The 14,094-nt window shown below is 31.7% G+C and overlaps 1 protein-coding gene across 2 annotated transcripts in view; it reads left to right on the forward strand.

The window, feature by feature from the left end:
* LOC108911533 (E3 ubiquitin-protein ligase Ubr3) overlaps window positions 1-14,094 on the forward strand; it is a 209,319-nt gene that overhangs the window by 37,603 nt on the left and 157,622 nt on the right. For both annotated transcript variants that reach the window (XM_023455676.1, XM_023455677.1), the window contains one exon: window positions 2,151-2,412. In XM_023455676.1, the coding sequence (XP_023311444.1) occupies window positions 2,151-2,412 (262 nt within the window). The remainder of the gene's footprint in view (window positions 1-2,150; window positions 2,413-14,094) is intronic.

Genomic DNA, 14,094 nt, shown 5'->3' on the forward strand with positions numbered 1-14,094 from the left:
AGTTATTTGAATAATTGGTTATTTGAATAATCGGATATTTGAAGAATCGAATAATCGGTTTTCGGGTTTCATAAAAATCTGAATTATCCGAAACCGGTTAACCGACTATCCAAAAAACCGATTTCAGTTGCGAGCACTAGTAATAAGTACTTGATAATTCATTATAATACTGTATATGGTTACAGAGAATAAAAGGAAACATTTTTACATTTTATGGAAAGAAGTAATTCTTGATAAAAAATTTTGTTTAACCTTAGAATAAAGCTTCCATAGACTATCTTTTGGCACACATTTGGAGTAAATTTACGAGGTTTCACAAAGGGGCGAAAAATTAGGCTTTTTTTCGGTCGCTCTTTAGTGATTCTTGTACAACAGGGTTCTGAGCTATAAAAAAAAGATTATTCTTACGGGCGGACTTCAGGGGACTGTAGCCCCGAAAGAGGGGGCCAGTTGGCAAAAAAAAAAAATGTGGGTCCCCTAAATTTGTCTTAAGAATCTGTGACCAAATTTTGCATGAATTTCGGGACACCCTGTATAGGAATACGTGGAATATCATGGAAAAATATTGTGGATATCAACTATCTAATCGCCATCGATTTAACACTGATGCCAAATCGTATTATGTAACATTATTTTTATGACCATCTGAGAATACACATTTTCTAAATGGTGTGACAATTTACTTGCATATGTCATACTTGACAGTTGTTAAAAGTATAAAATTAAAAAGAAACCTGTTACTAAAATGAGGTTTCAATCAATTCTCATTAAAAATTGAAAATTGAAGTGACAGTTTTATTTTTCATCTTATGAAATAAACAAACGTGTTATCTAATGGGGGGATATGTGTACATTTCTAAATGGATATGAGAGAAATAACAAGGAATAACATAAAATATGAGAGACTATCGAGGAATAAGAGATAATTTGAGAATTCTTTATAAACATAAAAAATTTAATAAGGACTTAAAGAACAAACTGCTTCATTTTTATTGGCCCAAAAAAGCTATTAAAGAAAAGAATTAAAGATTTTGTCAGAATTTAGATTTTTAGTTAAATCAGTCTACTTTAATTGTTCTAAAACGAATAATGAGTCATTGGGTGTAATGAATTGAATGGTAAAAAACGTGTCTTAAACATTAAATTTTATAAAAAGTTGTTGGAGTGTACAGTGTACATTAGATATTACAACTTCGCTTTAAATGACTGGCCTGACACCTGACTGATTCAGGTGTATTTTCATCTTTAAATTTGGTTTCATGTAGATTAATTTTCAAACCGCATTTTCTAATAGATCACCCAATGAACAAAATGTTTAAATTAAAAATTTTCGCTGGAAGCTTTATTCTAAGGTTAAGCAAAATTTTTTATCAAGAATTACTTCTTTCCATAAAATGTAAAAATGTTTCCTTTTATTCTCTGTAACCATATACAGTATTATAATGAATTATCAAGTACTTTTTACTAGTGCTGGCAACTGAAATCGGTTTTTTGGATAGTCGGTTAACGGTTTCGGATAATTCAGATTTTTATGAAACCCGAAAACCGATTATTCGATTCTTCAAATATCCGATTATTCAAATAACCAATTATTCAAATAACTGATTATTCGATAAATCTATTCAAACATCCGAATAATCGGATTCTTTATAGCCAATAACTACATAACACCATAATATAGTCTTAGTGTTATATAGTTATTGGCACAGGCTACATAGTATATACATATTAGGGTTGAACTATTAAGGGAAATACAATTTATTTTTATATTTTATCCTTACACAGACTGATAAAAAAAAAAACAGTTACCCACACCCACATACACCAAACGACCAAATCCATTTATACAATAAATAATAAATTGAAGAATCACAGTAACAAGTGCAACTGTTTTTAACTGTTTTAACATTTTAACTTTTAACATTAGATTTAACTTTAAAATTTAAAATATGTGAATATGTGAATAACATCGTATACCTCGTCAGTTTTACAAAGCACATTTTCAGATATCCGGTTTTGGCCATTATTCGAATAACGGGTTACCAGTTTAATTTTTTTCGGTTTTTGCCAGCACTACTTATTACCAAAATTGATATTAATTTTAAAATTCTAAACAACCCATTAAGGGTTCTATTTAATTTTTTTTTTAGGTTTTGTGATAGACATGGTCCAAATAAAGCAGCAAGTAAGGGCAAAGCACCCACCGATCTAATGTGTGTCGCTGAGGCCATGATGCCTAGAATTATTTTAAGGTTAATTCAACATCTTAGAGAAAATAGTAAAACGGGAACTCCTGACGCTTACAAGGGTGCAATACAGGATGCTGATGGCTTTATAACAATGTTATTAGACTTTAATAATATGGGGGGATTGATGAGAAGAGTTATGACTTCTGCTCTCACTAATCCACAGGTAATTTTAGTAAAAGTGTAATTTTTTTTACTTTCACTGTTTGTTGGAAATATGTATCTTCTTACATACCTACTGTGTGACCCATTTAAAACCGGGTCAGCCTCATGAAATTCTTAATTACAGGGTGATTTCGACCAACTTTTTATTTAAATTCTTCCAATTAATTATTTATCTCAATAGTAGTATTTTAAAATGTCTTGCAACTATTTTCTTTAAATATTGATAATATCGTTTTACATAGTTATTGTTTTGATCTCTCCTCCCCACATAAGGTTTTGTCAGGATCTCGTACCCCCCCCCCCCTTTTGCTCTTACGTAATTTGTACTGATGCGCTTTAGGTATGGAACAGTTAAGTGTAAGGGACACAATTGAAATTATATGTCTTGTTGCTGATAATATTCTGTCTTCAAGACAAGCAGCTATAGAATTTAATAATAGGCATCCTGATAGGCTTGCAGTAAGCATCATCACAGTACAACGCATTAATACCTTTTTAACGAAACAGGTGCAGTATCAAGGCATATTATTAAAATAGAAAATATACCTCAGAGAATTTGCCGAAATGGCAGAATTCTAGAATATTTTCTAAACAATGTTTCTAGAGTTGCTAACCTAGTGTTAAATATTCCTCGAGAAAATATTAGACAATATCTTGTAAAAAAACAAAATTAAACCGTACAAGCCAAAAATTTTACATGCTTTGGAAATAGTCAAGAGCCAGAGGCAAAAAAATTGTTTGAATTTACTAAGGCTAATTTTCTTAATAGTTGATTACAGTATTTATGTACATAATAGTGATGGGAAATTTCGATACTTTTGTGGACTCATTCATTTCAGGGTCAATCCGCACACGGAACAAGTCCAGCGGATTCGTTCCTCGGAACAAGATTGAATAGAGGCAACACGCAGTACAGTGCTGACTTGAGGAGCGCGATAAATTTCAACAACGGATTGATATGAACAGCTGGTTATTATAAATATTAGATACTTGGCGCATGATATTTAAATCGAGATTGATATTCTTGACAATTTGTTCTTCTATATGAGGATGTTACCTATTATGCTATTGATCATACTTAAAATAATCCTACATACTTTAAAAAAGAGTACAAATTTAATACCTAAATGCAAATAAATAAAATAATAATTATTTAAAAATCATTATATTTACATTTAGTAAATATGAATATTTATTGGCAAAACATATAATTAAAATAAAGTAAAATAAAAATAAATTCTGATGCGTAAGTCACTTATTTTTAAATTTTAATGCTTAATAATATTTAAATTTGAATTTAAAAATACTAATGCATTAACTTTTGATGGTGACAGTCTATTTCTCCGTTTGTTTAATATTTGCCCTGTCTTAGAAAAAACACGTTCCGAACTAACTGAAGTGGCCGGGATACAAAGTCGACTTTTCATTATTTGGAATAAATTTGGATATATAAATTTTCTCTCTGCCCACCACTGAAGCGGATCGCTGTTTCTGCTCAATATGGGTTCTTGTAAATATTTATCTATTTCAATAATAGCATTGGTCGTGGGATTAAAATCTCTTTTCATTTGAGATATCTACAAAAAAAAATTAATTTAATTGAAATTTAAAGTTAAATTTATATTAGGTCTGTTCCAACATGAGTCAGGAATTGGTTCCGAACTGTTTGAAATGTGCATCCAACTAATTCTTGCGATATATTCAGTGAAGACACATTTAGAACTTAGCTGACCAAACATTTCAAACGGTTGGGAACCAATCCCTGACTCTTATTGGAACAGACCTATTACCTCAACATCAAAATCACTCCAAATGTTATCGTCAGGTGTATCTATTTTCTGTTATTATTTCCTCATTATCAGTTTGCTTTTTTGAAATGAATGCCGAAACCTTTTGTAAAATTCGCTTATGTGTATGTTTATAAGCAGAATCTTTATTAAAACCATGTTTCTTGAACCGAGGATCAAGAAACGTTGCTTCGCTGCAAATTAAATTATCTTCCACGTCTTGGAATCGTTTTTGTAATTCTTTTAATATAATTTCGCATAAATTATACACCTCCTGAGGGTTTTCCTCATCCCAGTCTGACTTTATTTTAGAAATTTTATTTATTAGAATTCTGCTAAATAAAATAACCTTTGAAATCGTCTCACCTTTTTCGCTACTCATTTCCTCTGTAATATCCTTAAATGGTTTTAGAATTTTGCAACCCAGAGAGAATCCTTTAAAATCTTCAGGAGTTAATATTGTCTCGCAATTTGTAACGGCTATTGTAGATAATAGTGGCTCTTTTATTTTTATAATTCTATCAAACATGTCAAAAGTGGAATTCCATCGTGTGACGACGTCCTGTTTTAATTTCAACGCCTGGAACCCCATTTGTTTTTGTATGTTCTCAAGTTTTGCCGCTGCTGTTGAACTACGTTTAAAAAATTCAACCACTGATTTTGCTTTATTATGACTTTCATTTATTTCATTCATACCTTTTTGTACTATTAAATTAAGATTGTGGGCAAAACAAGGGAGATGTCGCCAATTTAATATGCGGACAGCTGCAGTATTATTGGCTGCATTGTCAGTAATGGCAGCACAAATTTTTTGAAAAACGTCCCAGTCAACTAAAAGTTGTTTAATATTTCCTGATAAATTTTCAGCTGTATGTTTTTCTTCAATGTGGCAACATCCCAACAATATAGGAATAAGTTCATTTTTATTGTTAATGAAGTGTGATGTTACAGATTGGAATGACTGGCTGTTAATAGAAGTCCAGCCGTCAGTTGTCACAGCAATGTGTTCTGCTGTTGACAAAAGTTGTTTTACATTGTCACTTATTTTTGAATAGAGTTGAGGTAATAAAACGTTAGAGACAGTTCTTCTTGAAGGCAGAATATAATTCGGATTTAACATGGAAACAAACTTGCGAAATTCTTTGTCTTCTACTATACTAAAAGTTTGATATTCAGCAGCAATCATAATAATTAACTGTTCGTCTAATTGTTTTGCCATTTGTAAAGGTAATGGCTGTTTAGTAAAATGGCTTAGAGTTGTCTGGAAAATTTTTCTCTGTTTGGGAGCGGATGCAGACTCCTCCTTTGTCGTCAAGTTTGTACCGATAACAGTAGATGTAGATGTAGATGCAGACGTAGAGGGTGCCTGTAAATTAGATTCCAATACATTTTCGGGTTGGCTTGGTATGCGGCTTTCAGTTATTGCTATTAAACTAGCAGGGTGTTTTCTTTTTAAATGTCTGGATAAATTTGCGGTTGCTCCACCTTTATAAGAAAATAATCCATTGCAAAAAGTGCATTTTGCAGAATTTTTATTCACTACAGTAAAACAATTCCAAATTTCACTACGTTTTCTGTTCATTTTAACGCACAAAAATAATAAAAAACGCAAATTAAGTAATACACTAACTGAGTAAATTTTGTACACACTAAAATTTTTCGTTAAATTAATGACTGGATAATACGAGTCGATGCGTTTAACTAAGACAAACCCATAAGTTAAATAATACATAAAATAAAAGACAAATCGATTTAATTTATTACCAGTCATTAAAAAAATTTATGCACTGCTTTGCTTATAATAAAAATAAATAAGTAATTAAAAGTGAATTAACTAAGTCATAATGAAAAATTATTATTTTTCATATTTCAAAACGGAATCGTAGAAGTATATGTTTATATTTCTAAGCGAAGGCAAATATTTCGTTATGATAGGTACCTATATACATGAAGGAATATATATACAAACTTTAGAAATTTAAATCTACTAGTTCCATATAACATTTATCGTAGCTAAGATTTACGATAGCCGCACGCGCACACGTGTGCCAGACCCGCCAGACGTCATGGTTCTCCGAGATCCGAGGTTGGTTTGTTTCTCCGGTAGTTCCGGTACCTATTCCACTTCGATTTCGATTCATTTCGATCCTACCGCGGACTCGTTCCTTTGTACCGAATCCAGCCGGATTGACACATCACTAGTACATAACATACTATGGTCAGTTAATCGAAACTGAGAATATTTCTCTCAGGTTCACTATCGAAGTTGTCGTACTACCAAGGTAATAAAATGAATTTACTAAGGTTGAAAATTCTTATACAAATTCTATATTGCATATAAATAAAAGTTGTCAGTCAGTCAGCTGAATGTGGGGACAGAGCTGGTCAATCAGCCCCAATGTATGTATGTACAAAAATTAAATAATGTGCACTTCGTTTACTATACTTCAAAACTTTTGTGAGCGCATTAATTGCTATTTTAACCATAAACAAAATTGTCAGTCAATGATTTTCTGAAACAACTTCCATCAGTCAGCGAAAAAAAAAAAAATTTCGCACGTGCTATCGACGTTGCAGGCTCTTCTCCTTATTATTATTAATCGAGGAACTATTTACAAATTTTATTTTAAATTGTAATTTATAGTAATATTAACAATATACATCCTAATTATATTGAATAGACCATTTATTTATAATATAATTTTACAGACTACCATTATGAAAAATATTGAAATATATTAAAAAATTTTACACTAAAAGAATTATACATATTAGATATTCAATATACAGGGTGGTCCGAATTTTATGCAGGAAACTTCGAGGGCATATAGATCTCTTTAAAATAATATGTGTTTGTCTTATAAACATAGGTCTGGAACGGCCCCGTTTTAGAGATACAGGGTGTTGAGGTTTAAAAAAATGATTTTTTTATATCGCACACTACCTCACAGGTGGTGTAGAAAGGAAAGTAAATAATTTTGTTGATGTGCTTACAAATTGCACTTACTTTTAAACATCAACAAATATTCTTGTAATATTATTATCAGAAGTGTCTGCCACAAGGGGATTGTATTGGTATGAATAACTTGAGAACGGCGAATCTTAGGGAAAAAATTAGTCACCTTTTTTACGTATTTTGTGCATTAAAATATAACATGTACAAAATACAGTGGCGTAGGTTTTTTTGTAAAAAAGGGGGTGACCCCTGTCCAGTTGTACACCACTGGTTGAACCTTTAAAGCTCATATTTTAGGAAATACAAGGCCTACTATCAGACATTATCTGTACTAAATTTTATTGAAATCGTTTAATATATTCTGGAGATATAAGCAAAAAATCAATTTTTTTTAACAACTTCAACACCCTGTATCTCTAAAACGAGGCCGTTCCAGACCTATGTTTACCCTCACAAAAGTTTTGAAGTTTAGTAAACGAATTGCACATTATTTATTTTTTGTACATACATACTGTTAAAATAAATGTTAATTAATTATTCGATTATACACTTTTATTAACAAAAATTTATAGGAAGTGAACAGACTGTATGTGATCGCTTCAAACATTCATATCTGAATAATCTTATCTTATGCCTCTTCAGCGGGTGTCGCCCGAACGCTTGATCTCCGTTTGATTTGGTTATTCGGCGTTTGTTTATAAAATGCCGATATACAAAGTGCCTCCAATTTGCCCTGTCTGGAGATGAATATTCCTTAACAATACGTACATTGGAGCTGACTAACCAGCTCTGTCCCCACATTCAGCTGACTGACTGACATAACTTTCAGCTTTAGTGAATTCATTTTATTATCTCGGTAGGTACGACAACTTTGATAGTGTTCCTGAGACACCTGTTCTCTGTTTTGCTTGACTGACCACAATATGTTTGTGTACACAACTACTCTAATCAACTATAAAAAAACTAGGATTAGTAAATTCAAACAATTTTTTTGCCTCTGGCTCTATCTAAAATAGGGGATGGGGAACAAAGTTTAGAATTTTCTGAGGAATTTTATTTATGATCCCAAGGTGAATATCTAAATAATAAACATTTTTTTAAAATAAATTTTGTTTAGCGATTACAACAAATGGTGTAGTGTTTCAAAATTCACACTTTTGGTTGTTTGAAAATCCTGACTGGGTAATAAACATGAGGAGACAGTATTCTCAAAAAATGAATGTGTGGTGCGGTATACTGGACAACAAATTGATTGGTCCGCTTTTCCTTTAAGAAAATTTCTGGGTAACAAATTTTGGAATGCAGTACATGACTTGCTCTGTCAAGATCGCTTCAACTTCAAATTTCAGTTGGACGCATCACCGGTGCACAATACAGGTGGTGGTAAGGCATTGGCTCAATAACAATTTTGAAAATCAATGGATAGGCCGCAACAGTCCTCTTATCGAGTGGCCCCCAAGCAGTCCGGACTTGACGCCCCTTGACTTTTTTCTTTGGGGTAAACTAAAGGAATCTGTTTACAAATTTAGACTGTGGTCAGTCGAAGAACTACATAACAGAATTATTTACGCTTGCCCAGATATATTACTCCAGAACAACTCAGGAGAATAATACATAACATACAAAAGATACACAAGTGTATTGAAATTAATGGATAAAAAGAACAAAAATTTAATTGTTTTCGTAAATTTTCTGTTTATTTCTTGTTTGTTTTTACACCCATGCCTACTAAATATTCTTATTAAATAAACTCGCGTTTCACTTTTTATTTCATGTGTTATTGAATGAAAAGACCTAAATCTATAAGACCAGCATGATTGAAAATTTGATCCTAGAATAATTAATATCCAAAAATTTTTTGACATTTGGTGTTAACCCATTTTAAGGGGCGCTTAATTCAATGGCATACTCAGATTTAAAAAAGAAATTGCTAATATGGTTTCCTCAATTTTTACCCTCCAAAAATGATCTGGTTACACGTTTCTCCCCTCTGCAATCCAATAAAAAAGTTGGTCAAAATAATTTTTTTATGGGGATGACCCAGTTTCAAATGGGTCACAGTGTATAAGTCAGGAAAGTATTTAAGGAGGTTTATCGGGTACGGAGGTACGTCTAAAGTCTAACGAAAGTTTATGTAGATCCGCTAGTGACTAAAGTAGTAAGCCTTTAGATTTGGCAACGTTGCACTTGGCTGGCGCGCTTGGCTCGGCGTTCGCTTGCTCCCGTTCGATCATCCTGTTTGGACACCTGCGAATTTCAAATAATACGCTACGTCGAGACCGCGGCGTTACTGCTATCACGCATATGGAGGATAAGTTAGTCAACGGCAGCAGTTTGAAGGAGAATTATTATAAATCATGTATGTTACAAGTACCTAATCGATTTCTACAAGCTGGCATACGGTTCCTTAGATATCGGTTTCCTATTTATACAAGTTGCTGTAGAAAGTGTTCGTCAATTGTTGCGCATTCCAAGTGGAAAGATCAAGAAAATCTGCATTCTCATAAAACTCTGTACTAAATCGTGAAAAATTATTTTATTAATATCTCGTCTCTTAGGTATCCACACTAGTCATATTTTTTTTTTGGATTTTCTTCATATTAATAAGCTTAGATTAATTTTTTTATGAATATTTGTTCGTCAATTCCAAATCAGATAAACCACCTAAAGGAGGTTCGATACCGAAAAAAATGGTAAGTTTTCAAAGCAATTGAAATCTGTTAATAAATATGCAAACTGCTTTGTGAAAAAATATCAGATCGGTTACCAATGTAGTTTTTTGAAAAATGATATTAAAAATTATGCTCTTATACGCAGGCTCCTACGGGAGTTGGAAAAAACTTTAATCAAACGTGAATATTGCTCTTAAAAATGGTTAGGATTGTGAAAATAAAATTGTAATTAAATAACTAAATATTTTAAAACAATAAAAATATACACTTACAATGTAATTATTGAGGTAATGTAATGAATAGATGTTTTGATAAATTTGAACAAACATCTGATCCAGTGAAAGGAAATATGGCAACAGTGCACGCTCTATTTAACGCTTCGACTGATGCACTATAATTGAATAGCTTGATTATATAATATAAAATTAGTTCAGTCGGAAACATAATTATTATGTAGTAATAATTAATATTTAATACATTTTTCGTGATCTAATGGAATATACCTATACTCGGCGGCTGAAATTATAAAGAGTGACTAATACATAATATAAAAACACTATTACCATAATGCGTATAAAATATAAAATGATTTCTATACGGTTCAATATTATTTATCTTTGTGCCGCTCGCCATGCACATCGGTAGAATCTATAATCGTGTATAGACTGAGTTACACTGAACGTCGATCTATATTTTATCTCTGTCTTTTGCACTTGGTAGGGAATAGGGAAATGCTTTTTTAGTGGGTGTAAACGGACTTGATTTGCCCGACCTGAGAAACGTCGTAGCATAAGCGTAGACGAGGGGTCTAATTCCATGGCTATAATAAATTTATAAATTAAAAAAACACAACTGGGACGTTTTAAAATGCTGTAATAATTAAAATTTATCAAAGTGCCGGTTATAGCAAACCGTAAAAAATATTAGATGTTATGTTTTATTATGTTTTTTCAATATTTTATATATCTTGTTGCCTTTTACGCAGACACGCCAATGGATTTTCGTTCCCGGCACGCTTCATCCCCCTTACTAGTCCAAGAGCTAGCGATGAATCACTATCTATAATTTTGGCTGTCGAGTATAATAGCAATTTGAAACAAAAATTGAAAGGATCTCTTTTTTCAAAACGAACAGTATAGATGTTCTGTCATAATCTTCAATTTAACAAGGTGACGTCTCACTACCATACACTGAACTTCTTGATTGTTATCATATGGATTCTCGGTTTGCACATTTTACTTTTTTTTCTCATTAATCCACATTCTGCTTCATACACATTTTATATAGCTTTTCATTCATTTTTACGGTATACGTGCTAAGCATAGTTGACAGTTGACCCAATTTTTATCACCATGCCATACTGATGTGCAATGTTGCCAGATTTCACCCATAGTTTTACAAACTCTTAATAAATAAATAGACACTTTTATTCAAATAAAAAGTTAATTGCCGTGCATTAAACACGAAAAATATATGCGAGCTAATATGTATTATATAAATTTCATTTGCATATATTATATTTAGTTCGCGCAAATTAGTTTATGTAATGTTGGTACTACAACGAAATTCCCGCGTATAAGCATAAGCTTCCCTCCCGCACCGCCTGCCCCGCAAGAGATCTATCGAACCTCCTTAATAAATCTATTAATTTGATAAGCTTAGCTTGGACGATGAGCCACTTTTAAATTTCTATAAATTTAGAGAGCCATATCAACATATAAAACACAGCAAACAAAATGAACCAAAGTCCAACTGTGACGATGATAGTAGTCCATCTCTCAATGTTATTTATGAGCTGAATTGTCAAGCTCTAGTGATATTAGTTACTATCTTTGAAACTGTGAGTGATGAATAGATGGTTAAATTGGAGCAAAGGTACAAGATTTAGTGAAGAAAATATCTTCCTCGGTTTTGGACATATTTTGTAAAATTCTAAATTTACAAATTTTGATTTTATTGTTTTCAGAAAACAATTTTTGAAGGCCATTTTTATATTTTAAGAACAATTTAATTTCTCATTATTTTTCAGTCATTGCCATTTATTTTGAATCCAATAATTATGTGATGTTGAGCAACTTTTGTAACAGAAAAAGTCATCGGTGTAATTTTTGTTCAAGAATACTGAAATTATAATCTTGTTAAAATTCCACATGTAAAGAATTTTTTTTGTCAGAAAATGAACAACAAAATATTAGTGAAACTATAATTTATACTAGACTAAGAGCCACAAATGCAGTACAGCCTCAATTATCTGACGCAAGATTAATCAACAATTTTTTTTATGTAAATTATGGCACTGTTTCGAAAACTTAGTAAATTATGTAACCTGGAAGTTATTTTTTTAAATATTTTGTTTTTGTCACGGAAAACTCAGAATTTGTTGTTCCAAATCGATAACCTTAACTATTTTTGAGAAAAAACTCATATAATGAATTGCTACAGGAATTTGGTACTGGGGATGTTTTCCTTTCAAATCCAGGTACCTAAATAATTATTTTTAATTTTTATAAACACATGAAGATAATTTTGCCGATTGTAATGCTTACAGTTGCATAAAACTATTATCAAATTTTGCTCCATTTAATTGCAAAATAGGTCAATATTGACCGTTTTTAAGGGTATTACAAAACAAATGCATATTTTCTGGGAAATAGTTAATATTAACTTTTCATAAGATTTTTAAAAATAAAAATAAAAACTAACGTATTTAGGTGCGGTACTTTGAGTCTCGGTTAAGACTTGATCAACTAATCAGGCGATTAGACTGTGAATATACAATTATAAAACAAATTGTATATGTACAGTCTAATCGTGTGATTACTTAACCAAGGCTTAAGGAGGTTTGATACATCTCTTGCGGGGCAGGCGGTGCGGGAGGGAAGCCTATGCTTATACACAGTAGTTTCGTTGTAGTACCAACCTTACATAAACTAATGTGAGCGAACTAAATATAATATATAGTATATATTATATACGAATGAAATTTATACAACACATATTAGCTTGCATATATTTTTCGTGTTTAATGCACGGCAATTAACTTTTTATTTGAATAAAACCGTCTATTTATTCATTAAGAGCTTGTAAAATTATGGATGAAATCTGGCAACATTGCCATTGCCATACCGTAGTGGTAAAAGTTGGGTCAACTGTTATTACTGTCAACTGTGCTTTGCGCATATTCCGTAAACTTGATAAACATCCAAGATACAAAGGAAAAGCAATATAAAATGCGTATGAAACATAATATGGATTGATGAGAAAAAAGTAAAATGTGCAAACCGAGAATCTATATGATAACTATCAAGAAGGTCAGTGTATGATAGTGAGACGTCGCTTTGTCAAATTGAAAATTATGACAGGACACCTATACTGTTCATTTTGCAAAGAGATCCTTTCAATTTTTGTTTCAAATTGCTATTATATTGCATTCGATCACGAAAAATTTATTTAATATTAATTATTACTACATATGTTTTCGATTGCAATAATTTTAGTCTATAATCGAGCTATTCAAATATAGCGCATCAGTCAAAGCGTTAAATACAGGGATCAGTGTTGCCATATTTCCTTTCATTGGATCAGATGTTTGTTCGAATTTGTCAAAACGTTATATATTCATTCCATTATCTCAATAATTACATTGTAAGTGCATATTTTTATTGTTTTAAAATGTTTAGTAATATTTAATTCTTTAATTACAATTTTGTTCATCGATATCTCAGAAACCACTGGTTGCACAGAAAATCGACGGTGGGTTTCAGAAACTTGAATGAATTCTCTACAAGGTCCTGGCACGGTTTTTTAGAATTTTTTTTTTTTATCCTTAACATGACTGAAAAATCGTAAAAAATAAGACTTTTAGGGGTCTTCTAGAAAATCACGTGTCACATTGAGAATATTGTTTTTTTTGTTTCATTTAATTGGATTTTTTAAAAATTAAAGGATCACGTTTTTTTGCCTTTAAATGCTCATAATCTGTAAAAGAATGAAAAAAAAAATTTTCCTGATTTTTTTTACATTCTTATTGCAGAAAGCGTTTGAAATTTGAAAAATTTTTTTTTGATCCGATTTTCAGAAATTTCGCAAAACCGCCGGCATTACCGTTACCCAAAGCGTACCACGTGGAGGTTGCACGGTCGGATTTACGCTTCCTTTACACACGTGCGAAAAGCATTTGAACTAATGACAAAAAAACATTTTTAAATTTTTTTGAAAAATGTTTTTGTTGGAATCACTCCAGAAAATTTATCTCAGTAATCCCCAAG

The sequence above is a fragment of the Anoplophora glabripennis genome, unplaced genomic scaffold, assembly GCF_000390285.2.
Source record: "Anoplophora glabripennis isolate ALB-LARVAE unplaced genomic scaffold, Agla_2.0 scaffold606, whole genome shotgun sequence".
In the NCBI taxonomy this organism is placed as follows: domain Eukaryota; kingdom Metazoa; phylum Arthropoda; class Insecta; order Coleoptera; family Cerambycidae; genus Anoplophora; species Anoplophora glabripennis.